Raw genomic sequence first — 24,801 nt, forward strand, 5'->3', positions numbered from 1 at the left:
TTGTCCAAGGGAAACCACTCTGGCATCTATATTTTTTGGCAATGGCTCCCGTTCAAAACATTGATGTTTCGTTTTTGGTATTCGCGAAGGAAATAAACGTCAGTCAGTCATTCATGTTCAGTGTCTGAGCTATCAATCACTTTGATTCTAAATTTGAAATTGTTTTGTGAGTACAGTGTAATCAGTTTAACTTTATTCAGTGATCGGTTGAGCAATGGTTCAAGCAGTCGACGCAAGGGAAGACTTTGACACATGTATTCAAACTTCTCAAATTCCCATGATATGTCGATCTCGGGACCAGTTTAAAGATTTCGTCATAAGCGTGAGTAAATTACAGACATTATGCATGCTTGGGAATCCAAAAAGTGCTCGTTATAAGCATAAATTCGTTATAAAGAATTCGTTTTAAGCATTTTTTTTAAGCATGAAGAAAGAGGTATTCAGTTGGGAACTTATTCAGTTGGGAACTTAAAACTAATACGTTATAAGTCAAAATTCGTAACTAGCGTGTTCGTTTTAAGTGGGTTCGACTGTACACTACAGGATCATTCACTGGGGGTGGAAGATGACGAGTTTCTTGGTGGCCAGGACTTGTTTTTGCAGTGAGGGTAGTGATATAGCTCGTCCCCACCCCCCTTTCCTGCCCCTGACCCTGACCCCATCCCCCCCCCCCCCCCCTAAAAAAAAACACACACATACGCAATCCTGTACTTACCAGAATGGGTGGCAACCTCCAGATGTCGAGTTTCTTGGTGGCCAGGACTTGTTTCTTGCAGTAGGAACAGTGATACAGCTCGTCCTCCCCCAACTCCTCCTCCTTGGTGAAGGCCTGCAGACAGGTGTCGAGGTCGATGGGCTCTGTCTGCAGCCGCCGGCTTTCCTCCACGCTTTCATGCTCCTCGTAGTACTGAAAATGAAGACAGGATGATTCCAACCCTCTCGACCACTGACAATTTCATTTCATTTCCTGTACTATTATCCCATTGCTGGGAAATTCAGGTCGCTTCCTCCCAGTGAAAAGCTAGCAGCAACAAGAGTCACGTTACCCAGGTGTGTGCGTGTATTTAGGTGTAATCAGCCAGCTGCACTTATGGTAGAATGACCGAGGTGCCACCGTCTCTGAGTCTGCACATAAAGTTGACCCGTGCCCGTCCTTGCCGTGATTCAAACCTGCGACCTTAGGATCACAAGTCCAGTGCTCTACCCACTGAGCTACCTGGCAGGTATGCAGTCCCCCTTTTTTACATTTAGTCAAGTTTTGACTAAATGTTTTAACATAGAGGGGGGAATCGAGACGAGGGTCGTGGTGTATGTGTGTCTGTCTGTCTGTCTGTGTGTGTGTGTAGAGCAATTCAGACTAAACTACTGGACCGATCTTTATGAAATTTGACATGAGAGTTCCTGGGTATGATATCCTCAGACGTTTTTTTCATTTTTTTTGATAAATGTCTTTGATGACGTCATAACCGGCTTTTCGTGAAAGTTGAGGCGGCACTGTCACGCTCTCATTTTTCAACCAAATTGGTTGAAATTTTGGTCAAGTAATCTCCAACGAAGCCCGGACTTCGGTATTGCATTTCAGCTTGGTGGCTTAAAAATTAATTAATGACTTTGGTCATTAAAAATCTGAAAATTGTAAAAAAAAATTTTTTTTATAAAACGATCCAAATTTACGTTCATCTTATTCTCCATCATTTTCTGATTCCAAAAACATATAAATATGTTATATTTGGATTAAAAACAAGCTCTGAAAATTAAAAGTATAAAAATAATGATCAAAATTAAATTTTCGAAATCAATTTAAAAACACTTTCATCTTATTCCTTGTCGGTTCCTGATTCCAAAAACATATAGATATGATATGTTTGGATTAAAAACACGCTCAGAAAGTTAAAACGAAGAGAGGTACAGAAAAGCGTGCTATCCTTCTCAGCGCAAGTACTACCCCGCTCTTCTTGTCAATTTCACTGCCTTTGTCGTGCGCGCGGTGGACTGACGATGCTACGAGTATGGCATTGCGTTCAGTTTCATTCTGTGAGTTCGACAGCTACTTGACTAAATGTTGTATTTTCGCCTTACGCGACTTGTCTCTCTTTACTCACAGTGTAAAAGCAAAAACTAGATTTGTTCAACAATGACAGTAGTCTGACTAACCTGAGCAAACTTCTCCTACCCTCCTCCAATGCACACATTCTTGTGTGTTGCCAACCATAACACATTCCTCATCCTATTCAAACAAACAGGGAGAGAAGTCAACGGCTGGGGAAAAAGGTGATGTTTCTTACCCTTTCCTGTGATGTCTGGTATCGTAAGTGCAGAGCGGTGGGTTCCCAGTCGATGGCCAGAAAGGATCCTCCTCGCCCAGCGTCAAACAGGTCAGCGTTACACTCAACCCGACAACCTCGACAAAACCTGAAAACAAAACAAAAATAAATCGTTAGTGTCACAGATATTTCAATGAAATGTGTAGATTGAAATTAAATGCCCCACTTGATGTGCATGGCAAGCTTTCAAAATTTTATTATTTTAAATTCCTTACACAGAATCTCATCCTTTTGGTCGTATCTTTCACTTGAGTAACCTCAAAGTAAAAGGTACTCAGTGACTTATGTCTTTTGACATTTTCTGACTTGACGTTCTTCTTCTTCTTCTGCGTTCCCCTCGTCAATAGTGATGACTGCAGTTCCCCTCGTCAATGGTGTTGACTGCAGTTCCCCTCGTCAATGGTGTTGATGAGAGGAAGTCTGCAGTTCCCCTCGTCAATTGTGTTGATGAGAGGAAGTCTGCAGTTCCATGCAGGGACTCGGCTGCACTCCACACACAACTCTGCTTTTGCCTGCGCTTGTCACCTCTGAGTTTTCAAGATCTAAATGCACCAAGAGCACTAAAAATTGTGTTTTTCAAATAAACTTAAGTTTTATTCTGTTACTGTTTACATTAAGTAACCTTTACACACATATCCCTCTCCCCCCCCCCCCCCCCCACACACACACTTCTTAAACCCCTCTTTTTCTTTTAATTCCCTAATGTCCTCATTCAATACCAGTGAAAAATAAAGTAGCAGAAGGGAAGCAGCCTCACCTGTACCATGGACATTTTGCACACGTGATGCCGTCTTTCATCACCAGCTTCAACGTGAAGGGGTACTCGTAGCCAAGGCTGTCATCACTGCAAAAAATAACGGAAAAACTTGTGAAAGCAATTTATTAATTAAATTAAGCGTTTGTCTGTGCACTTAAAAGACCGCTGGGTCGATCGATATCTGTGAACGTAACGTTTTGTTTTGTCAATAATTAAACGTTCCAACAACATGCCTTTCTTGTTTTTTGATGCTGTGAAGACAAATCAATATAAAGTGGAACCCCCTTTTTAAGAACCCCCCCCCCCCTACCCCATCTAATACTTCCTCCTTTTTAAGACCCAACTTTTTCAGATTCTCTGTACATAACCTTTGTGAATTAATCTCCATTTTAAGACCCCTTCCCATGTGAGACCCGATTTTCTCATATTTTGGGAGGTCCATTTAAAGACCTTACTTTTACACATTCTCTCTTCATTACCTCAATTTTAAGAACCCTCCCTTTTAAGACCCAGGGATTGGCTTGGGCGTCGGTCATTGGTCTTTTGGCATGTTAAATTCGGAAAAGACCGACACACATGGGTCTCAATCCGTCAACTGACCGATAGACATGCAGCAGAGTCAGTCAGCTCGTCTTATTTTTGTCTGCTGTCTTGTTGTTTCTTTTTTCCCCCTTCCTTACTTAATTGAAATAAATATGGTTATTGTGTCCTCAGACCTTTTATTCCTCTTCATGTAAGACCATTGGAAAATAAACAAGAAAATGAAGAAATGAATTGAATTTTCCTCTCAGTTGTTGACATAGTAAACAAACTTTCAGATGTTTCTCCTCACTGCCGTATTTTAAGCACAACCGCGGCAGTTCCGTGGCGGAAGGACCTTAACAAGGGGGTTACACTGTACTGCAATATGCAAACTCTGCTTCCAAGCTTTTGCTGGAGTGAATATGAATGCTTCTTTGTAGCCTATACAGAGCGCATGTGCTTGTCTGAGGTGACTTGTGTCAGTGAGAACATGAACACATGCATCTCTCAACTAATATGCCTAGACGATATTGTTACAAAGTGCATGTTGTGTTGTTGAAAGTGAGTTGTTCTATAGGTTCTTATGTTATTGTTTATATGCATTCAATGTTAAACTAGTGTGTTTTATTCATTGTTAATTTGTAAAGCGCGGAGAGCACGATTTTTTGTGGTTCGCGCTATATTTTTGTTTGTTTGTTTGCTTAACACCCAGCCGACCACGAAAGGGCCATATCAGGGCGGTGCTGCTTTGACATATAACATGCGCCACACACAAGACAGAAGTCGCAGCACAGGCTTCATGTCTCACCCAGTCACATTATTCTGACACCGGACCAACCAGTCCTAGCGCTAACCCCATAATGCCAGACGCCAGGCGGAGCAGCCACTAGATTGCCAATTTTAAAGTCTTAGGTATGACCCGGCCGGGGTTCGAACCCACGACCTCCCGATCACGGGGCGGACGCCTTACCACTAGGCCAACCGTGCCGGGTTCGCGCTATATAAGCTCTCATTATTATCATCATTATTATTAACTCTCTGTGTCTGGGCAACAATGTGTGCATGCATGTGAGACTTTCTTTATTTGGTGTTTAACGTCGTTTTCAACCACGAAGGTTATATCGCGACGAAGAAAGGGGGAGAGGGGATAGAGCCACTTGTCAATTGTTTCTTGTTCACAAAAGCACTAATCAAAAATTTGCTCCAGGGGCTTGCAACGTAGTACTATATATTACCTTACTGGGAGAATGCAAGTTTCCAGTACAAAGGACTTAACATTTCTTACATACTGCTTGACTAAAATCTGTACAAAAATTGACTATATTCTATACAAGAAACACTTAACAAGGGTAAAAGAAGAAACAGAATCCGTTAGTCGCCTCTTACGACATGCTGGGGATCGGGTAAATTCTTCCCCCTAACCCGCGGGGGGTTGCATGTGAGACAGATTGTCAGAATATGGATGCATGTGCACAAAGTTAAAGCATATGTGTGTTTGACTTTAACTGCACATGCATCCAAGTGTATCACTGTAGGCAAGCTAGCATTCATTCAAGCACAGCAGTAATGCATCAGAATATGGGGCTCAACTCAAATTACACCTGAATCTACTTTCAGATAAGCTTACCATCCCGAAGAAGGTAGTAATGTGCCGAAATATTGATTATAGATATAAACGTACCTAACCTGGTTACTGGTGTGTTTTCTTTTTATCTGAATCTACTTTTTCATGCACTGTCCTATTTTAGTCCTATCATTTTAACCACACACACACAGCACACAATTGAAAACAGACACACAGACAAATACACAGACACAGACACAGACAGACAGACTCAAACACACACACACACTCAAACACACATGCACACACACACACACACACACAAACACACATTCCCACCCCCACGCAAACACACACACAAATACAAACACACCCACTGACCGACCAATAACCCACACACACATTCCCACCCCCACGCAAACTCACACATAAATACAAACACACCCACTGACCGACCCACACACACACACACCCACCCACCCACACTTCACCTACCAGTCCTGGGCGTGATTAGTGGTGCGTTGTTCGTTAGGGGGGAGGGGACTAACGAGACGCGACACCTGCACCCAGACAAAGTGATAGAGGTCCTGACAGGTGGTGGTGTCGTCCCGCGGGATGATGATGGGGGTGCCGAACAGACTGGGCCGCGTCTTTTGCGTCGACATGAAGTACACGTCCATCAACACCTGTGGGCACGACAAGAATGGCAGACGTAAGGCCAAACAAAAATATATGTTGGTTTAGGGTGACACGACAAGAATGGCAGACGTAAGGCCAAACAAAAATATATGTTGGTTTAGGGTGACCCGACAAACCCTATTTTTTCCCGCAGACCTTACAAAAATAATTTCATTTCTAAAAAAACCCTAACTTTTGACACATTTTGCGAACCATACCTAGACTAAGGGAAGTAACCTCCTTTAAAATGGACTAAATTTAAACCAAATTTTTTTTTTTTTTTAAAAAGCCGACCTACCGACCCTATCTTGTTTGGTCACGTAACCCTAAACCAACAAATATGTTTGTTTGGCCTAATGGAGGGATGAAAATTTAATAAAAGGATAAAGATAAGGATAAGAATAAGATTTCATAGAGTCCTGTGAGGTTGCCCTCATGAAAATTCGGGATACTTTCTCACTGGGGAAATTGAGCTGCCAATTACACATTAACATGCTTCCATTTGAAAGTTCGAGGTCTTCATCGGGGATTGACGCCCGACCAAAGGTAATTGAAGCCCGACGGAGCGAAGCGACGGAGGGCTTCAATTAGACTTTGGGAGGGCGTCAATCCACGATGAAGACCGAGAAGTTTCAAATGGAAGCATGTTAATGTTAATGTTATTGTAATTCAATCTGACGACGATCTTTTTCCTGCTTTCATGCGGTTGTAAACAGACAGAATTGGTTCTGTTCTGTTCACACACTACTTTCAGTCCACCTACCTGCAAGGGTCAAGTCCCAAGAAATATGTCTCTGTATTCCTATCGTATCACTCTGCTCCTGTTTTGTTTTCTTTTTTACACACATTTTCCCTTCTTTTTTGACGGGTTTCTGGACAGCAAACTCTAAAACAAATTCTTTTCATCACAAAAGCGATCTTTGGAATTGACTGACGTAGTCCGGAAGAATTCATGCATCAACTTGCGTCACGTATTCGACGTCATCACTTCGCATACCTTATGGTCTCGGTATTTTGTTGGCCTTCATATTTCCTACTTGTAAAATGACCCTCAAAGCTAACCGAGACTAGTTGAGGCTGTATCAATGCGCCTCGCCAGCAGGTTGTTAATGGATTTTTTAGCGAGTGGTTATCGACAATTAATGACCAGTAATTTTTAATGAGTTGGGGCATTCTGACCAATCACAGGATCTGTTTCATTAAAACGCAAACTTGATTGAATTACAATACAGTATACGGCGCTACCCATTTATTTTATTTTCCTGCATGTGTGTAATAATTAGCTCATGTTTCCACGCCCTGAGACTTTCGCTGTGAATTTGGGTTCTTTATCGCGCGCATGCGTGCACACGGGGGTGTTCAGTCACCGAGGAGAGTCTGCACAAAGTTGATTCTGGGAAATAAATCCCTCGCCGAACGTGGGGATGGAACCCACGCCGATAGCGAGAACTGGTTTTGAAGACATGAGCGCCGCTACCTATTGAGTTACATCCCCGCATCAAAAGATGATGGGATGAGAAAGGAATGATAATTTTTGAGGATGAAAGTCGCTTGTTCATTTCAATGCTTGTTATTCTCTCAGGTGCCAGGAGACTGGTTCCCAATAACTCTCACTTACTCTTTTGCACGTGTCGTATGCATTTAGAGCGAATACTTCCCTTTCCTTTGTTTCTCAAATCTGAGAAATGCATAACAAGAAAAGTGCCAGCGCAGCATAGCATCTTCTATTCTTCTTCTTCTTCTTGTCGATCACTCAGATGGAAACGCCGGTTCTCCGCGCAAATGTTGCCGTGCGCTGTATGTCGTCCAGACTGCCATAGAGCTTCCCTTGCACCGTGGTCACCTCCGCCCAGATCTGGCTCCTGAGGCCATCGTGTAGTGGGCAAGTCTGCAGCAGGTGTTCCGTTGTCATGCTGCCTGTTTGACTAGGGCACTGGTCTGACTGGCCAATTCTGAACTTTGTGAAAAGGTGGTAGTTCATTCGGTTGTGGCCTCCCCTACAGTTTTTAGCACATTATTGGTATACCAATTTTGTGCTAATCCTATGCTAAAAATGTACTAAATGTACCAAACGTATACTACAAATGTGCCACGAACAACCATTGGTACATTTGTGGTATACCACAAAATGTGCTACAGGTTTCAATCCTATGCTAGAAATGTGCCAATCATGGACTTTGTCATTTTATTCTATACCAGAAATGTGCTAACGAACAACTGTGAGCTCTTTGCATGTGCTAGAAATGTGCCAATCATGGACTTAGTTATTTTCTTATGCGCTAGAAATGTGCCAATCACAGACTTAGCTATTTTATTATGTGCTACAAATGTGCCAATCATGGACTTAGCTATTTTCTTGTGTGCTACAAATATGCCAATGAAATACTTTGTCATTTTTGTGTGCTAGTAAAGACTTAGTTTTTTTCACAGTATGCTACAAATATGCCAATCTTGGACTTAGCAGAATTTTGCATTTTATAAACTAAAGAAACTGTCACAGTAAAAATTAAGTACAAAAAAAAATAGGATACAAGGTAAAAACACAGGGATTCATGGTTAAAATGTATATAAACACATAATTTCACACAAAATCAGCTTTATAAAAGATTAGCATAATGTATTAAATTGTATACTCATTGATACAAAATCCACACATCTAGATAGCTTTTGTGAAAAATAAACAAAATTATAAGAAATTACAAAAAAAGAGTATAATTGTACTTGTAAGTTCCTTCAAGATTTTAAATGGAGAAGGTCACTATGAGAAAGCATTTTGGACTTAAACTTTTAAGGAAGTCAATGTGGAATAAGAAGAGAAAACAATAGGCAGTCAGCTTTCTCTTGTCTGCATGGTATGCACAAGCTTGGTATTTGATCATGTATTGTGTCGCTTCGCGTGAGTGGCTACTTCTAAAAATATCGCCCAATCAAATGAAAGGAGACAAAATACACCGCCATTTTGAATCTACCCCACGAAACTGCCATGTGATTCAAACACTGAAACAGTGCTGTGTTCAGAGTGGATATTTTCCCAGGAATGCATCATGAACGAAGCTTTTGAACTGGATATCTAAGTGTGGGATCAAAGTCTACAATATTGTTGCTATGTTGAAATCCACAACTACTTCCATGCGAAGAGCAAGCCGGTCCTTTGACAAATACACCACTAAACAGTTCCGCGGCCATTGCGACAGTGCGCATGCGTAGCATTTTTTCGAGTAAACAACGCGTCGTGCTAGCTTCTCAGCAACTTGAAACATGTGCGATTTGAGCGAGATTTCCATCCAGAAGGTGCGACTGTGGAGCTTTGAAGCATCGGAAACCTTGTCGTGTGTACGGAAAAAGAGTGTGGAAGGTGCACACGAGGAACTTGTAGCTAGGTAAGTTTTATTTCTTTCGTTATTTACTCTTTGCAATGAATGAATGATGCGATGTGTTGTTCATTCCCAAGACCGGTTTTCCGCCCTGTAACAGTGTAAGTTGTAACACTAACAGTACCTTAGTAAGTGCTCTCTCTTCAGATACGCTTAACTTTTCAGTTGATTAAAGTCAAAAACTTGAATAAGTGCCGTTGATCTGTCCACGGAATCTAACTTACTATGAAGCATAACTATATTCCGATTCGTGATGCATACATGTTGCGATAGTGTATGCTAAAGTTTTCCATTTTCAATCTGACGTGTGGGTAAGATAAGAAACAACAAACATGCATACTAAGTTGCCACTGCTAAGCTTACCTCAGGCTGAGTCAGTATTTTGTAAGTTTACATACAAAATGGTGATGAGGGGAAAAAAAAGAATGCCTTCCACAGGTGCGCAAAACTGTGATTTGATCTCAAGGCCTTTTTGTTTTAGAGCTTTTCCTGCTTTGGAACTTGGGAGATGGGATTCCTGTCGACCGTGAAGCAGACAATGCAGAGAGGGTGCTTCTTCATCGGGAGTACAAGCAGAAGTTGTATGTGAAAGGGTGCTTTATCCTGATCCATTCATCATCACAACTGGATTGAAAGGCAGGAAGATGGGCGATTCCTGTGGCCAAGCGTCTTCATCACCGGCTGCCTGTGAGTGTGAGCTCGACCGCATGCATCGCCTCGTCAACGAGTTTTAAGGAGGAAAGGCTTACAGGTAGGAAACCTCTCTACTTTTTTTAAATAAATCATATTTGCACTTTACTTTTGAAAAAGAGAATGGTTCAAGTTGCAAGATGGTTGTGCGGCCTAACAACATTTTGGTTTCAGTGAACAGGGAATGTGTCAAAATCTGAAAAACCAGCATACTAGTATTAATACACACTAAAATTATGCCTGTGGCTGTCATATACATATAATTTTTAAAAAAAGTGCAGTGATACTGATCGTGATACAATTAATCAGCAATGACTGAACAGACTTTCTAAATTCAGGGATGATCAAATCATCTGACTAGAGGCCAGGGGCGAGTACAAAAAATCCGCTGTGCTAGTTAAAACCGCTTGGCAACTCGCCTGTTTGGCTAGTGAAAATTCTTGTCAAATGCAACACTTCTGGTTGTATACTCTAGTTTCAAAACGTTATATAAACAATGCAGTTATAGCAACTGTGGTTTGTACCCGGCAAGCAATTCTTTTTGGTGGACTGGACTTTCTTGAAATGACTCACCTGTCTGGCAAGTTAAGATTTTGAGATCTGGCCATCCCTGCAACTGTCTTAATTTTGCAATGCTCTTCATGCAAGTTGCACTCAAATTTGTGAGCAATTTGTTATGTACAACTTGGTAAATTGTCCTAAATGATGCTTTACTAAAGTTTAGTAAAAGTTGTTGTCTCCTTTCTCTTTCTCATATTGATTATTTTCTTTTTTTCCCTTTTGGCAGTGTTTTGACCATGTGCAACAGGCTGCAAGTCATTTTGGAGGAGGAAGCCCCTGATTGCATCTTTGTCAAAACCAGAAAGAGACTTCTACGTGTCTCCAAGAGTCGGCCATCACAACCTCCTGTTCCCAAAGTAATTCCACAAAGTAAACAATCCTGACGACTCTAATTTCAACAATTTGTCAACTCATGTATAAGCTTTGCCAGATCCAGGCATTAAGCTCTTCTCTTTACACATGTAATGGGCAGAGCAACATAGTTGAACAGCTGCTTCGTTTCTGTAAGTTTTCAGCCTGAAAGGTAGTAGGGTGGGTCGCATCTAAAATATAAATGTTTGTCTTGTCAAACCTATGTAAATTTTCCTACAATTTAAGACTCCCTCTTTTTTTGTACTGGATTTTTTTTTATCAGATTATCGTTTGTAGTTCTGAAAAGGAAGGTTCCTGTGTACACCATTATAGATATGACTTTTACTGTACTACATGTGTATTTTTGGTATATAAATATATAAAACTAGATATCTTTCTTCCCAATATGTTCATTGCCAAGTGGATGAAGTCATCAGATTTGATCTGCTGCTAGTGATAACGTTTATCAACATAAGTAAAGTTTTTTGAGCTGACTGTATTGTGTGCATTTTGTTTGCAAGTGCTGATATGTTTGACTTTGTGCTGTAATGCTTTGTCTTGTCTCTCATTCTCCATTTCAAAGTACGAGAACTCAGATTTTGTTCTGACACACTCATTGCATCATACAAACATCAATAAAGACACACACAAAAAGTGAGCCAAACAAACATTTTTCCTCAGAACATGTTATGGTATGCACAGGGGAAATGAAATGGAGAGAAGACTGTAAACCAGTCTGTAAACCAGTAAATTTTTTAAGGTTGCTCTTGGTCACTCTGGTGACATGTACTTTATTCTACCTATATTAGCGAAACCGATAGGCTAGATCCTCAAGGTCTAAGCCTCGTCTCTGTTGCATAAACAACATCTCATCTATACTATAACGTTTAGGGTCAATACTCATTAGTTGATCGCTAAAAATTCTTGTCTTTTTAGAATTGTTGACTTTTTCCTGCCATCTTCTTGTTACAAAGGGCCTAGGGTGACACTAAAAACATGAATTAATTGGAAGAGACTGGTCGTGGCTATACCAGTCCAATATGATATGTTCTGCGAGAAATAAGATTTCTGAATAAACATGGATTTTTCCTGTCAGCGTTCTTTTTCTTAGCCATGTTTGTAATCTGTAGTTTGAACACACTCACTTGTCTCTTCAGTCTATTGTTCTCCTTAGTCAGTTTAATCATTGCAATAAGATTGCGCATAACGGGTGTGCATTAAGTTGGCATCTGCTTATAAAAAAAACCCTATCAACAAATAAGCAAAAACAAGAGCACCCAGAAATGTTTCTGTTGCGAATTGGTCTTGTTCAGGGCCAGAGTCACACTTTTCTGGCAATCAACTAGGTGCACCATTCCTCTCCCTTGATGATCCTTGGGCCTGGCACGCCTCAAACTGGAATTCCAGATCTCGCATTGCCCATTTTCTTCTGCCTAGCCGGTGCTCTGGTCGAGGTATGTCTATCAGCACTCTTGCTGTCTGAAACATTGCCAAACAGGGTTCATTTTGTCAGTATTTATGGTAGTATTACATCTTCATGCAGGGTTCTCCACATATGTTGTCCGTTTGGGTTCAATGCCCCCAACTTCAACTTATAAAGGTGGTCATTTGGACCCACTGTAGTCATTTTCAGTGCAAAACAGAACTCCCTCTGTGAATTCCCCGGTACACTTGTTTTTGTTCCTTTGGCTTCTATGGAGAGCTCTCCTAATGTTGATCAAATCGCACTCTAGAAACAAACCATCCACATAAAACTTAGCTTGGCTTCCCACATTCATTCTTGTTCAGATTTCAGAACACACGAACAGACGAAAAGTCAATTAAATCACTCAAGCTGTAAGGCATAGACACATCATAGTGATACTAGGAACAGCATGTGTGAACAAATACATTCAACACCTTCCCATCTTCTTTACTGCGTACACACACAAAATATAACAAGAAAGTTATTTTAAAAAAAACTTACTATGTGTTGAAATCCAGGGTATCCCAAGTCGGCAAAACCCTTGCATCTTTAGCAGGTGAAAAAGCTTGTGCCTTCCGTCTGCTGTTGTGTCTACACGGCTGATGAGTCGAATCCACTTTAATCTCGTGCTGGTTTCTTCTTGTGTGTTGGATGCGGATGCAAGCTGTTGAAAACAGACAGATCCATATCAGATTTAACAATTTATGGCTCTACAAAGCAATGTTTTATTGCTTTTTAATCACAGCCATGCTCTAACAACATGAAGTAAAACAAAAAACCAAGAAACGTAAACACACTGACACAGAAAGTTAGCCACATTTTTTGACCTCATGCACGGCAGATTCAAACAAGTATTTCATGCAGTGCCGGTGTGCAGTTTTTGCAACGTTCAAAACTGTATTAATGCAGGTCTAGCTAAACGGTTTTGTAATCATGCTATGGAATTTGCAGAAAAAAACAATAAATCGCATGAAAGTCAGGCAATAAAATAAGATGATCAAGAACTGTTACAGTGTTGCGCTTACCTGAACAGTGGTTGGCATGAACACCAGTGTCACCACAGACTCGTGTAGAACCTGGTGAATTTTGCAAAGTTTAGCTTTCCATTTTGAAGACGGTAGCTTCCGTTGTCACAATCGATCATCGGGCAGTGACATGCCATTCAGTTAAAATCGATAATCGCTGAATTTACATCGACAAAACAACAAAATGAACACAAGTGTCTGACTCGTCAGTCGCAGGACATACGCAAAGCTGTGTTGCAGACGATTTGTTTCCTCGAAAAAATGACACAGCCAATGAGAGGCGTCTGTGCGGTCACGTGATTTTCCTTCTTTGTTCCATGTAAACGTCGGAACTGTTTAGTGGTGTATTGGAGAACCATGGCTGACAGTGACAGTGACAGTCTACTTGCTAAGTCAGAAACGAAACATCCACTCTGCCTCCACCCGAATCGCAATGAGTGACTGACTCTGTCTCACTTTCTTCACTCTATAGTTGGTAAGTTGTGTAGATTGTTTTGATACAGTGGTATTTTAACTTTTAGTGTAGCTATTGTGCTGACCCAGTGAGTTGAGTGATTGAAAAGTGAAGTTCAAATCATAGACACACTCACAGTGACAGTGACTCTGTCAGATGACTGGTACTTAATTGGTAGTATGGCACGAAGACAAACAAATACACATTCTTTTCAAACTTTCACTTACTCAAGTTACTGTTACAGACTCATCTTCACATTTTGCAGTACTACTATTATTACCAGTGCCACTAGAAGTAGTAGTAGAACAGAACTTAGCTTTGAGTTTGAATTTAATAACTACTATGCTGTTTTTTTCAAGTATTCCCTGGATACAGGTGCACAGTGAAGAGTAGCTTTTCTTGTCAACTTTCAAGTCTGCAAGACCCAGGAGGAATGGAAGAATCCAACAAACACTTGAAACAGAAATCCAAATGTTTTTTCTCGACCGTTAATAAATTATTTAAAGTGCATAAGTAAGTCATCTTTAATATGAATATTATTTGTGTTTGCAGTTGATGGCCTGCAGTCCCATGTGAGCTGCCTTTTTCTGCATCAATGACATGGATCAAGACCCGGGCATTCTGACTCTCTTTTTAACCTTCACCGGATCAAGCGTTGGACTACACAGTCCGGATGACACGACCCACACTTCACAGTCCGGATGACATGACCCACACTTTCCAAAGGATTCAACGTAAAAAGTTATGGGTTGTACACGATCCACGCCATCCGGATAGGAGTAAACATTTTTCCGCCTCTTTGCAGAGTATGGGTCGTACACGACCCACGTCATCCGAATAAGGATAAACAACGTAACATTCATTACGTAATTCCATATGGGTCGTCCACCACCCACATCATCCGGACTGTGTAGTTCTACACGTTATCGTTTATTTGTTTGTTCGCAAAGATAATCTTTCAAAAAATGGGCAATGGAAAGGTCGTATGGTGATTAGAGATTGCATGAAGTCTCAATTAAAAACTCAAAAAGTTTCAGAGATAAAGTCGATTGTGTGAGGCTCTGGGTCGTCCTCAACCCACAAAGTACGTTGAAGGTTAACTACAGAAGCTTTGAAATCTTGATCGTCACAAAACGGGGGCAGCGAAGTTCAAGTTTTCTCCGTAAAGTGTCACTTACCCAACTGACCTCAAATTCCAAAACAATAACACGTGGAACTGAAATTTATTTTCAATGAGAATCTAGGTAGGTGTAATGTGTAAATGACATTCATTTTCCATGAGGATCTAGGTCTGTGCAGGTCAGTGTGTGTTACTACTTACTGACATTCCATATTCATTCAATAAAAATTAAAAGCGGTTTATTCTTTCTACATCTATTTTGGGTTTTCTGTTTTTGCATATAATGTATGTGTGTGAATCAATTGAAGTGATTTGAACAAGACCATAATTTTGTGAATTGGATTTTAGGTCAGTGTGCCGATAAGTGTACTATTAATATGCCAATAATAATGTGCTAATATGTGCATTTTTCACCCGGTTTATTGCTCGAATAGCTGCTGCTGGTGTGCGCTAGAAATGTACCACAAAACAGCAAACCTACAAGTACAATTGGATTTATAAATTATAGCACAATATTACTATTAATAAAAAATACAATAAGTATAAGCTACAATTCAGTTTTTAATGTGCCAAATGTGCTAGAAATGTACCAGGCGTAGCACATTTGTGGCACGTGCTAGTAATGTACCAGGCGTAGCACATTTGTTGCACATGCTAGAAATTTGCTAATCCAGTAGCAGGTTTGCAGTTTTGTAGTACATTTCTAGCTCATGTACCACAAATGTGCCAAATTGGAACTTTCGTGGCACATTTGTAGCGCATGCTAGAAATGTACCAGGCGTAGCACATTTGTGGCACGTGCTAGGAATGTGCTAATCCAGAAGCCGGTTTGCAGTTTTGGAGTACATTTCTAGCTTATGTACCACAAATGTGCCAAATTGGAACCTTTGTGGCACATTTGTAGCGCATGCTAGAAATGTACCAGGCGTAGCACATTTGTGGCACGTGCTAGGAATGTGCTAATCCAGAAGCCGGTTTGCAGTTTTGTAGTACATTTCTAGCTTATGTACCACAAATGTGCCAAATTGGAACCTTTGTGGCACATTTGTAGCGCATGCTAGAAATGTACCAGGCGTAGGACATTTGTGGTATACTGCATTTGTCTATTTTTTTTTCTAAGTCCATGGTTCCAATTTGGCACATTTCTAGCACGTACCACAGTCTACTAATTATGCGCTACATGTAGCACATTTGTGGTATACTAGATTTCGGTAAGGGCTGTCCGCAGCCTGAATATGAGGACCTGCTCAGACCTTGTGAGCAGGTGAAAAGCGTCGTTTTTGTTGTAGTGTGGGTGCTGCTGCAACCACTTTTTGTGTTGCTTGGCCTTGATGATGGTCTTGGCTTCTTTGAAGGTGGTTGATCTGTCATTCTGGTCCTTCGTAGTGCCCTCCTTTGCCAGAGTATCTGCGGCTTCGTTGCCTAGTATGTTGCAGTGAGAGGGGACACATTGCAGCACGACTGTGTGGACTCTGCACAGGGAGGTCAAGGCGGATGACAGGTCATTCAGTTCTTTGTCTCTGGCAGTGTCTAAGGCCGGCAGGACTGACTTTGCGTCGCTGAAGAACACAACGTTGTTGGAGGAGAGTGGACTGTGCTCAATGTGGGCTGCACCTGTCTGGAGCGCTACTGCTTCAGCCTTGAAGTTGGTGGAGTAGAGGCCGGTAGCGAGGGAGGCATCTTCTATTCAGAACTTGAACTTTTCTTTGTCAAAGTCATGAGTGCTACAAATACTTTATCAAACTTTGGCATGTGATTAACATTTTTGCACTGGTTTGTGCAACGTGAGACTCTCCAAAGTCCAGGATTGAGCTGCATGAAGTGAAAGTGGGTGCCATCCTAACAAGTGATAACAAACCGCCGAGTCTCATTTGTTGTAATCACAACAAATCTCAATTTCAACCAATGTAACACCGCAACTCGGCCCTACTGGATAACTTCAAGCAAAATACATATTCTGCTGTCTCTTGGTCGACTAATTTAACCAGAGTTGTCCAGTTACACCGGAGCAAAGTTCTAGCCTGTGTGTCAAAAGACAGCCTTACCATTTTTCGGTGAACTCCAATGAGAAAGTTGTCAAAAAGTTCCAGAGTTCTTGACAGACTTTCAACGCTGCCGCCGACCAAACTGGAGTTCCGAGAATGTGAGGGGGACTCCTGGCTCCCGAAGCGGGAGGGAGAGGGAGAGGGGGAGGGGGAGGGGGAGGGCTCATGAAGCTGGTTGGACGACATCTGGGGAGGCTGTCCGTTAGGGATGCGCGAGGGTGATGGTGAGGGGCTGTTGTTGCCCAGTTGTTCTGCAAATACATTTTGTATTCCTCATTAAGCTAATCAAACAGTATAGCACAGTGAAACCCCCCTTTTAAGACCTCCGAAAATCTGGTCTTAAAAAGGAGGGAGTCTTAAAATGGAGGGAGTCTTAAAATGGTGGTCATTTTACAGAGGATATGAACAGAAGGTTTCAAAAAACAGGGTCTTAAAAGGGAGGAAGTCTTAAATTGGGGGGTCTTAAAAGGGGGGTTCCACTGTAATACCATGAACTACTTATCTATACTTCTGTCATTATTCTTTGAGGGAAAACCAGATGATCTGTTGTTCTTAGGTCCAGTTCAACACAGTCTATATCACAATGAAGTAAACGCAACACCTTACTTTCTTTATTTGGTGTTTAACGTCGTTTTCAACCATGAAGGTTATATCGCGACGAGGGAAAGGGGGGAGATGGGATAGGGGAAAGGGGGGAGATGGGATAGAGCCACTTGTTAAGTGTTTCTTGTTCACAAAAGCACTAATCAAAAAATTGCTCCAGGGGCTTGCAACATAGTACAATATATGACCTTACTGGGAGAATGCAAGTTTCCAGCACAAAGGACTAAACATTTCTTACATACTGCTTGACTAAAATCTTTACAAACATTGACTATATTCTATACAAGAACCACTTAACAAGGGTAATAAGTGAAGAATTTTATGGGTGAGAAAAGGAAAGTAAAAGGACTTTGGGGAGGCAGAAATAAAGAAACAAGAAAAAGATCCTAATTAGGTTCACGGCATCGAGAGTGATGCGACCTTCTCTCAGAAGTTAGTAGAGAAGGCTCCCCCATCCACCACCCGGGGGACGCGCCTCTACGCCAATTAGGGGGCGCGAGGCGCAACACCTTACAGTACTGGCAATTCATTTGACTGCTCTTTTCACTTACAGGCAATCAATTCAAGGAAGAATGAGTTTCAAGGAAAGAAATAATGCCGGGGGTCCAGGGGGCCGAATAGGTCCCCTGGCGGGATTGAGTGGCAGAGCTGAAGCATTGTGGCCTTGTAAATATGAATTTCACCCCCTCTGCTGAAAGATACATTGTGCATGTAAAGCAGAACACTATTTTGTCCCTCTCATCTGGGTTAAACTATCATTTTTTACGTGTTTAAATTTTTTAAATTTTTTTTAGTTGCTTTTTGCTTTCGCGGAAATCCGCAAAATCACGGAGATGTGGATTGCCTGCACTCAGGTTTTAATGTCACATTAAAAAAAAGCACTTGTACAAACAAAAACATTAACCTTGCAAAGGCTGCAGCTGTGGCCACCATTTCAACCCTAAATAGGATTCTTTACTTTCAAACAATTGTGACCTGAGCCAACGGACAGTTGCAACACTACAAACACTGCATGTGCAATGGAGTAATCCAGCTGTCAACATGATCTTGCCTGTTTCTCTTTCGAACAAAAAGAAATTGAATAAACAAAAACTTGTTGTGCCTACTTGAGCATCGATCACCACCAAGTGACAATACACTGGAACCCCTCTTTTAAGCCCCCCCCCCCCCCCCCCCCCAAATCTAAGACTTCCTCTATTCTAAGACCCGTCTTTCTCAGATTTTCTCTTCATACTAAGCCTCTGTTCCCAAACACCAACAAAAAAAAGTGAAAAACCTGAAAGGCCAGGGTCCATGGTGGCGCACCCCCCCCCCCCCCCCCCCCCCAGAAGCTGAGGCTTTTTTTGTATTATCTTGTAAGGACAAAGAACAAAGTTTTACTTTAAGAAACTGGATTTCCGGCGAGAACAGAAAGGTGACGTTACTCTGCTTTTAAGACCTTGTTTTGTCAGATATTCTGAAGAGATCCTTTAGAGGGGGGGGGGGGGGGGGGGGGGGGAGAGGGGTTTCCACTGTACTGAAAGACGATAATAAAGGAGAGGGGAGAAAAAGACAAAAAAAAGAAGAACGCTCAGTCCAGGTGAAGCTCTGGGGGCCGGCAACGTCGCTGCGGTGGACTGCGGGGTTCGCCCTACAGACCAGATTGAAAATTTAGCATGGCTCGGAACGCAGAATAAGAAGAACAAGAAGAAGAGGAAGAAGAAGAGGGACTCACTGGCTACTTTCCCTCTCTGGATTTCGTTGAGACCGATGGATTCTTTAGCGGTGATGGCCTGAGGTGCGCTCTCCTCCTCCAGTGACATGGTTGGAATTGCTGCAGGAGGAGGTAACTCATAAGCGTACAGCGTGCCCGACCCCGTCATGGTGCGGATCTTCTGTTCATCCCTCGGTAACGTCTGCAAACGAACAGAATCAGGAAAATTATTATTGCAAAAATATTTCATTATTTTAAAACTATTTCATTATTGAGGATGAAAGTGGCTTTTTCATTTCTATAGTGCTTGTTATTCTCTCAGGTGCCAGGAGAATGGTTCCGAATGACTCTACACTTACTCTATTAGTATTACACATGCTGTATGCATTTAGAGCGTTTACTTCCCTTTGTTTCTCAGATATTCTTGCAGCATGAGAAAGTCTCAAATCTTTTTGCTGCTTAATGGAATCATGGCAATGAGTTACGGAATGCAGCTTTAACCTGAAAATGTGAGAATTTTAAAAAAATCAATCTTTACAACAACAACAACAACAACAACAACAACAACAACAACAACAACAACAACAACAACAACAACAACAACAACAACAACAACAACAACAACAACAACAACAGATCTAAATTCTGCATCTTCTCTCCTGCCCATCCCTTGAAGTGCATTCTGCACTTGAACCCTTCACCCCACTTCTTCACTTCGTTCAACATTTCTTTATCTTTTGAGTGTCTTTTTTTTTTTAGTTCTGTTGCAAATTGCCCAAGTTGAAAGAACAACTTTGCCCAAGTTGAAAGAACAACTTTGCCCAAGAACAAACACAGTGATCATCTGTCGCATGTCCTCATGCATCTGAATGCGAGTGTCTGCTGCAAACAAATGGAGAACTCTTCGATCTTCTCCTCATCGCTCCTTCACCCTCTCTCCTCATCGCTCCTTCACCCTCTCCCCTCCCCAGCCCACGACACCCTGCATACAATGGTTCAATATATTTATTTTTATATCTAAAAAAACAACAACAACAGGAGTTCTAAACAAACAAACAAAAAAAGTTGGCAAAGGCCGGCTTTCTCTAGGTGGAGTCAAACTGTGTCCTTAGAGCTGGAAGGAGGGCTCAGGTTGGACAAAAGCAAGGATCCTGAGTCGCTGATGACCATTTCAAAGTTTGTCCATTTGGAAAATTTGTTTTCCAAATAAAACAAAATAATGGTCCGTTTGTTTTGGTTTGTGAGTCGTAAAATGTGAACCATCAAACTCTAGATCTTCTTTCTGTTCTGTCGTCTGTCTTCTTCTTTTTTCTGTGTTTTGTGCCTGAGGAAGTCACCCTAGTGGTCGAAACGTCGTGATTCGTTACGTCTTCGTCAAACACGTGAGTATTTTTTGTTTTTTTCACTTCAAAGTGTCAAGAATCAGACTTTGGTTCCGTCATCAAGCAAAGCATGCTTACCCCCCTTCCCCTCCCGCCCCCCCTCCCCCGACCTACTTCAATTTATAAACAGTGGTACCTGTGATGAAAGAACCACTTAAAAGTGTCCCTGCATTGCAGGTGGCCAGTGTCATGACGGGTATATATTGGACAAGATAACAGACAAAGGGACTACATTTATTTATTTCTGAAGTTGTACTTTCATGGGAGGTGTCCACTCTTCATAGGGGTCTGACATCAAAGGTAGCACTGTAGCACACTTACTGTAAGCCACCCACTGAATCACCTACTCACAGTCCCCAGGTTAGCCAGCATAAGCCACCCACACACCCATTTCTCCACCCGCTCTCATTCAGCTATCACCGATTATTGCCAATAAACAACTGTGATGTTGAGAAAATTTGACCAACGCTTGGAAACACTGACAGCTGCTTGACCTCTTTCTGAATAATTAATCAATGTTGGGGTGATGAAAACAGTAAACCACTCCCCTGGAAGCACTCAGATGACAGCAAACACAGGATGCAGAATCAAAGAGCGTCAAGCCTCAAGGAATACTAGTGGCACTGGCAATTGATACCAGAGATAGTTAACAGCTTCCTGGAACTGCGTCACATGTACTTATTCAATTATCTTAATTGTTATCTTGCAATATTGTGAGCACGGTGATGTTCAAATCAAGATGGGTTTTTTTTCTCCACAGAAACAGAATGCTTTTCTTGAAAACATCCTGTTTCTGTGAGAGAAAACAACATCTTGATAGAAGATATGGGAACTGGCCGTAGCAGCTATAGAACACCGTCAAGGGACTGACAGATAGACCGACCGACAGACAGACCGACCGACAGACAGACAGACAGACAGACAGACAGACAGACAGACAGACAGACAGACAGAATACTAGAGTGGTTATATGTTTGTTTTCAGGCATAAGATCAATAAATTGCAGGAAAACCTGAAGCATGTGGTTGTGTGGGTTTTTCTCAGGGGTTTTGCTTTCGTTTTTTGGCTGGCGGTGTTGTTTTTCTTGTTCTTTTTCTGGCTGGTGTGACATGGTGTTTTGTTTTGTTTTTCTGGCTGGTGTGACGTGGTGTTTTTTTGGTTTTTCTGGCTGGTGTGACGTGGCGTTTTTTGTTTTTCTGGCTGGTGTGACATGGTGTTTTTTGTTTTTCTGGCTGGTGTGACGTGGTGTTTTTTTTGGTTTTTCTGGCTGGTGTGACATGGTGTTTTGTTTTGTTTTTTCTGGCTGGTGTGACATGGTGTTTTGTTTTGTTTTTCTGGCTGGTGTGACATGGTGTTTTTTTGTTCTTTCTGGCTGGTGTGACGTGGTGTTTTTTTGGTTTTTCTGGCTGGTGTGACATGGTGTTTTTTGTTCTTTCTGGCTGGTGTGACGTGGTGGTTTTTTGGTTTTTCTGGCTGGTGTGACATGGTGTTTTTTGGTTCTTTCTGGCTGGTGTGACGTGGTGTTTTTTGGTTCTTTCTGGCTGGTGGTGGTGGTTTTTTAAAAATAGTTTTTCATGTTTCTAGTTGGTGTTGTTGTTTTCAGTTTTTCTGCCAAGTGGTATTTTTTTCGTGTTTTTTAATTTTTTAAATTTTTTTTTTTAGCCATGTTGTTAAAGAATGAACAAAATCACTAGTCTGATGGTCTATCAGCGGAAGCAACACAGTGCCATATCAATGCTGACAATTGCTATGAAAAATTAAACAGGCCGCCATGACCCATGCGTATGAAAAATTCATCACTCTCCCCAGAGAGACAAAACCAACCCAACCCATGACAGAAATCGGAACTAACCGTCTGATCATTTAACGCATGCATATCGCGTCACGTATCACAGCTGATCACAAATCTGGTAATATTGACACTGAATGATGAGCACCAGGTTAGAACTTCCGGGAACGGAACTGATAAAAGCAATGAGGCCAAACCCAAAACTGACATTTGGGAAGAGAACAGGATTTCATTTCCAGCATGTTTACCCAGTGGGAATACTATGATTGATTTCACCCTAACATCAAATAACGTGCACTTTAAATTCCCATTCAGAAGATTAAACCTTTGGTCTAAAAACTATCTTGATTTCACCCTAACATCAAAATTTAATAACGTGCACTTTAAATTCCCATTCAGAAGATTAAACCTTTGGTCTCAAAATTATCTCTTAACTTTCATTTGCATCAGCATCATTTGTTTTTCTTACTATTATCCCATAACTTTTATTTGCATCGGCATCATTTTTTAAATTTTTTACTTATTCCATAATTTTATTTGCATCAGCATCATTTGTTTTTCTTACCTCACGCTTCATTTTTAAAACTGATACAATGTTATTGTAGTAAAACCGTATAAAATGTCAGTTTCCCTCTAGGCATGACTCTCAGGGCTTCAACTCGGGTACATCGCACAATTTGGGAAAACAATTAAAACAAAATTATGAGTATTTTCCATTTTTATTTGAGACATTATTAATGCAAAATTGCATAAATTGTATATCATGTTGTTGCTTGATTGAACTGTGGGGAAGCGCAATATAAATGTTCCATTATTATTTATATTATTATTATCAAAACAAAACAAAACTCCACAAGTGAATTCACCTGGCCTTAATTGTTGGCAGGCACATAAAACACGGCCCTAACCTCTTTCCATAATTGACCAGCACCGGAGCCATTTGCACCGTGGAATGCCATTCAATTCACTCAGTAATTGCAGTCAGGGGACTATTTGCCCTCAAACTCAAATAATGATCCATACTCAACTCTTGCGTGGCGCGGAATCGCGAAATCAATATTTCCCAGCATGCCCAGGCCAGGCTGGCTCCTGATTGGATGAGGACAATGGGCGTGAGTTGCAGAAAGTTGCCTGGAAACGCGCAGAAAGGCTGCACAATCTCTCAGGAGACCTTATCAGGCCCGCGCCACAATAAATCTGAAGCCTGATAGTGATAACCATTACAGCTGCTAATGGCTCAAGCAATTATATCAGCCTACAGGGCTACCTCCTTTGTAAGGCTGTTCTAACTTCTACACTTCTGTGAAAACTGCTGAAAACATTATGTGTGTTGCAAGAAAATATGAAACTGCATAATGAAAAACAGGCGCTCAAATGACTCGCAAGTAAAAATCTGTTGTCTGCCAAAAGTTTGGAATATGACACTTGTGATGCTATCTACTGAAAGCAAAGTGTGCATATTTTCAAGCACTATCAACACCAAAGAAACTGTGTGGTTCATAGCGAATAATTTGTTACAGTTGTGGGGATATCATTTGGCATCCGCACCTGGTGAAATGCAAAAACGATTTGTCCTGGAGGCAATAATTAATTGATGGCCAGGGGCAGTGTTCGCTGACAACATGTTTTGGTTGAGTTGATTGTTGGTTTGGCTTGGTCACATTACGTCATGCTTTAGAATTAACGACCACAGCAAGCAATTGGCAGCGAATTGTTGCTCCGATGTGCATATTTTCAAAGGAATAGGTGTCATACAAAGCGCACACTGCATGACATACACATCAGAGTTAGCTGTTCCACACGATCGCAGATAAAAGCCGCAATCAGCATCATGAACTTTTGCCTCACATTATGTGGCGCTAACTCTGCCACATTGCTTGAAACAGAGTTATACAGTGTAACCCCCTTTTTAACTCTTACCAGTTCGCTCCCTTACCCATCGTAAGCTTGCCCCCCCCCCCCCCCCCCCCCCCCTGTAGTTTTCCACTGACCAATTATCTAATTATCGAAAAAAAATTGGTTATTTTACATTGGATGGGTCGGACAGTGGATAAACTCATATGTTAGACACACTTTATGACAGAAACAAGCTGGGTTTTTGTTATAAGTTAGTTTGTTTGTTCGTTCATGGGCTGAAACTCCCACGGCTTTTACGTGTATGACCGTTTTTACCCCGCCATTTAGGCAGCCATACGCCGCTTTCGGAGGAAGCAATTGCTGGGTATTTTCGTGTTTCTATAACCCACCGAACTCTGACATGGATTACAGGATCTTTTTCGAGCGCACTTGGTCTTGTGCTTGCGTGTACACACGGGGGTGTTCGGACACCGAGGAGAGTCTGCACACAAAGTTGACTCTGAGAAATAAATCTCTCGCCGAACGTGGGGGCGAACTCACACACTGA

General features: G+C 41.5%; 1 protein-coding gene and 2 long non-coding RNA genes across 4 annotated transcripts in view; 1 reads left to right on the forward strand and 2 right to left on the reverse strand.

The window, feature by feature from the left end:
- Positions 1-24,801, reverse strand: part of LOC138976230 (ubiquitin carboxyl-terminal hydrolase 32-like) — a 74,574-nt gene that overhangs the window by 6,851 nt on the left and 42,922 nt on the right. For both annotated transcript variants that reach the window (XM_070349064.1, XM_070349063.1), the window contains exons 25-30: positions 19,248-19,428; positions 16,931-17,181; positions 5,663-5,853; positions 3,082-3,168; positions 2,286-2,412; positions 716-907 (exon numbers count right to left, since the gene is read on the reverse strand). In XM_070349064.1, the coding sequence (XP_070205165.1) occupies positions 716-907; positions 2,286-2,412; positions 3,082-3,168; positions 5,663-5,853; positions 16,931-17,181; positions 19,248-19,428 (1,029 nt within the window). The remainder of the gene's footprint in view (positions 1-715; positions 908-2,285; positions 2,413-3,081; positions 3,169-5,662; positions 5,854-16,930; positions 17,182-19,247; positions 19,429-24,801) is intronic.
- Positions 9,047-11,152, forward strand: LOC138976235 (uncharacterized). The gene is made up of 3 exons (XR_011458917.1): positions 9,047-9,225; positions 9,701-9,970; positions 10,697-11,152. It is a non-coding gene; the product is annotated as an uncharacterized lncRNA (long non-coding RNA).
- LOC138976236 (uncharacterized) lies at positions 11,474-13,560 on the reverse strand. The gene is made up of 3 exons (XR_011458918.1): positions 13,312-13,560; positions 12,788-12,950; positions 11,474-12,300 (listed from the first exon to the last, which is right to left on the reverse strand). It is a non-coding gene; the product is annotated as an uncharacterized lncRNA (long non-coding RNA).

This window comes from Littorina saxatilis, linkage group LG9 (genome assembly GCF_037325665.1).
Source record: "Littorina saxatilis isolate snail1 linkage group LG9, US_GU_Lsax_2.0, whole genome shotgun sequence".
Classification (NCBI taxonomy): domain Eukaryota; kingdom Metazoa; phylum Mollusca; class Gastropoda; order Littorinimorpha; family Littorinidae; genus Littorina; species Littorina saxatilis.